The following is a 2,176-nucleotide window of genomic DNA, read 5'->3' on the forward strand; positions in this document are numbered from 1 at the left end:
TGGTGATCATGTCTTGCAAAAATCATTTTATTTTCTATGCGATCTATTGACAAAAAGAAATGCTCCTTGTACTGCAGTACTGCAGCACAACTGATTTGGCAGCTAGTGCTGCTTCTCCCTTTCTCAATCTGAGCTCTGCTGTACAGGGTGTGGAGAGTCAGCAGGGCTGAGAGCGAAGAAGGGGTTAACTTGGGAGGGCAGATACTTCACCCACAGCCCTTCCTGTTAAAAGGTAACACAGGAGAGAGGAGTGGGGAAGCTGAGAGACAGACAGAAAGGTCTGGGTGTGTGTGGCTGCTTAGAAGCAAGTGGACTCTATCTTGGTGAGATCACCTAAACGCACTACGCAGTGCAATCTTATTGAAGGACTTTATCTTTATGTTTGCTGAGGAAAGCCTTTTACTTTACCGTTTTGCTGAAGAAAGCTGTTTGTTCTGTTACCGCTGGATGAAATAAAAAATGTTTATTTATATCGGACTGTGTTGAAGACGCATGTGTACTCCTGGGGTTCCCCACAAGGGGTTGCAAGAGGCTGATACCAGGTCAAATTCAAGTGCTTACATTACTTGCATTTAAAAAAAAACAGCACTTTTAAAGTGACTCGGTATCTGCTGAAAATGTTAAATCCAGCCATACCAGTAAAAGAAGATAGTACATACTCAGTGGTCGGTTTACCTTTGGGCTTTGGACTCAGTAGAAGATTTCTCCTCATTGGAGTTCAATGGAACGGGCAACAGGAAAGGTGAGTATGTTCTCTCTTCTTTTCCAGGTATAGCTGAGCTTAAACAATTTTCTATTGTTACAGAATTATTAAGGTTGAATAAAGACACATGTCCATTGATTTCAACCTATAGAGATGTACCTGTATGTATTCAGGGGCGTAGCTAGAAATCACAGGGCCCCATATCAAAATTTTGTATGGGGCACTGTGAGTTTTACTTGAGAGTGACCCGCCTCCTCCGCTGCGAAGCCCGGCCCAGCATCCTCTGCCACAGCTGCTGGCTGTCACTGACATAGCAGCGGCTGTGAGGATGAATGTGCTGCTGCAAAGATCACTGACAGGTTGGTTGTCAATGATCTAACAACGACACATTCCTCCTCACACCCGCCAGTGACAGCCAGCAGCCTGACATGCCATAGCGACCCAGGTGGCCCGCACGGCATCAGGGTGATGTCCTGGCCAGGCCCCCCTGTGCTCCGGGCCCCATAGCTGCCGCCTGGGTTGCTATGACGATAGTTACGCCACTGTATGTATTAATGAATACAGAGCTGCATTCATTTGTGTCTCATGTGCCCAGAGTTCATCTTTATCAGTTGAATAGTCAGAGACGCGAGCACATTATCACACCTGGTGCAGTCCTCCGAAAGCCATTTTTGGGAGCTCGTCTTTGAACATTAAGACGGAGAGGAAGAGCAGTTATTCTGTCAAAATCTGTTCTTGTGTTTTTCAGAGTGAAATATATTATGTTTGCTGGAGTGGCGCTGATGTTTATCGCATCTACTGTTACCACCACCGTGATGTCTTTTCTTTTAAAACTTCCAATCCGTTATCCGAGAGGTGAAAGGTAAATATTAAACTTGCCATTTTTGGCTCTTTGGAAAGTAATAGAACAGGGGCGCCCACTATTTTTCGTCTGGAGATCTACTTTTCAAATGCCGAGCTCATTGAGATCTACCAACGAAAAAACACCTGCATTCAGGGGCGGGAGGGGGCGTAGGCTGTGCAGGCAGGCCCCCACAGTGCGATCGCCTGCATTAGTGCCTGTGTTCCAGTCCAGTGCGATCCGCAAAAATGCTGCGAGCACTATTTTTGCAGATCGCACTGGACCGGAATGCAGGCACCAATGTGCCTGCGTTCCGAGTGCGGGCGATCGCACTGTGGGCGATGCCATTGACTTCAATACAGCTCCACACCCCCTCCCGCACCAGAACGCAGGGAGTCGGCCTGCTTACATTCCAGTGCATTCCAGTACATTACAGGTCCCGGCGTCCTGTCCTCCCGTGGTGCTCGTGTGGCCGACGTTGCACATGGGGTGTCCTGCACCTTTCCATCTGCAGCGTCTGACACATTCAGCCGGCAGCCGCACGAGCACCACGGGAGCATAGCCGTAGCCAGCTCCTTTTGCGCCTGAGGCCAGGAAAAAAAACAGTTTTTTAAATTTATTTTTTACTATTT

The 2,176-nt window shown here is 47.9% G+C and overlaps 1 protein-coding gene across 1 annotated transcript in view; it reads left to right on the top strand.

Moving 5' to 3' along the window:
* Positions 1 to 2,176, top strand: part of LOC108798499 (nose resistant to fluoxetine protein 6-like) — a 52,777-nt gene that overhangs the window by 31,243 nt on the left and 19,358 nt on the right. The window contains exon 11 of the mRNA XM_018570265.1: positions 1,452 to 1,565. Within this exon, the coding sequence (XP_018425767.1) occupies positions 1,452 to 1,565 (114 nt within the window). The remainder of the gene's footprint in view (positions 1 to 1,451; positions 1,566 to 2,176) is intronic.

The sequence above is a fragment of the Nanorana parkeri genome, unplaced genomic scaffold (genome assembly GCF_000935625.1).
Source record: "Nanorana parkeri isolate BGI_ZX_2015 unplaced genomic scaffold, ASM93562v1 scaffold38, whole genome shotgun sequence".
NCBI classification, from domain to species: Eukaryota; Metazoa; Chordata; class Amphibia; order Anura; family Dicroglossidae; genus Nanorana; species Nanorana parkeri.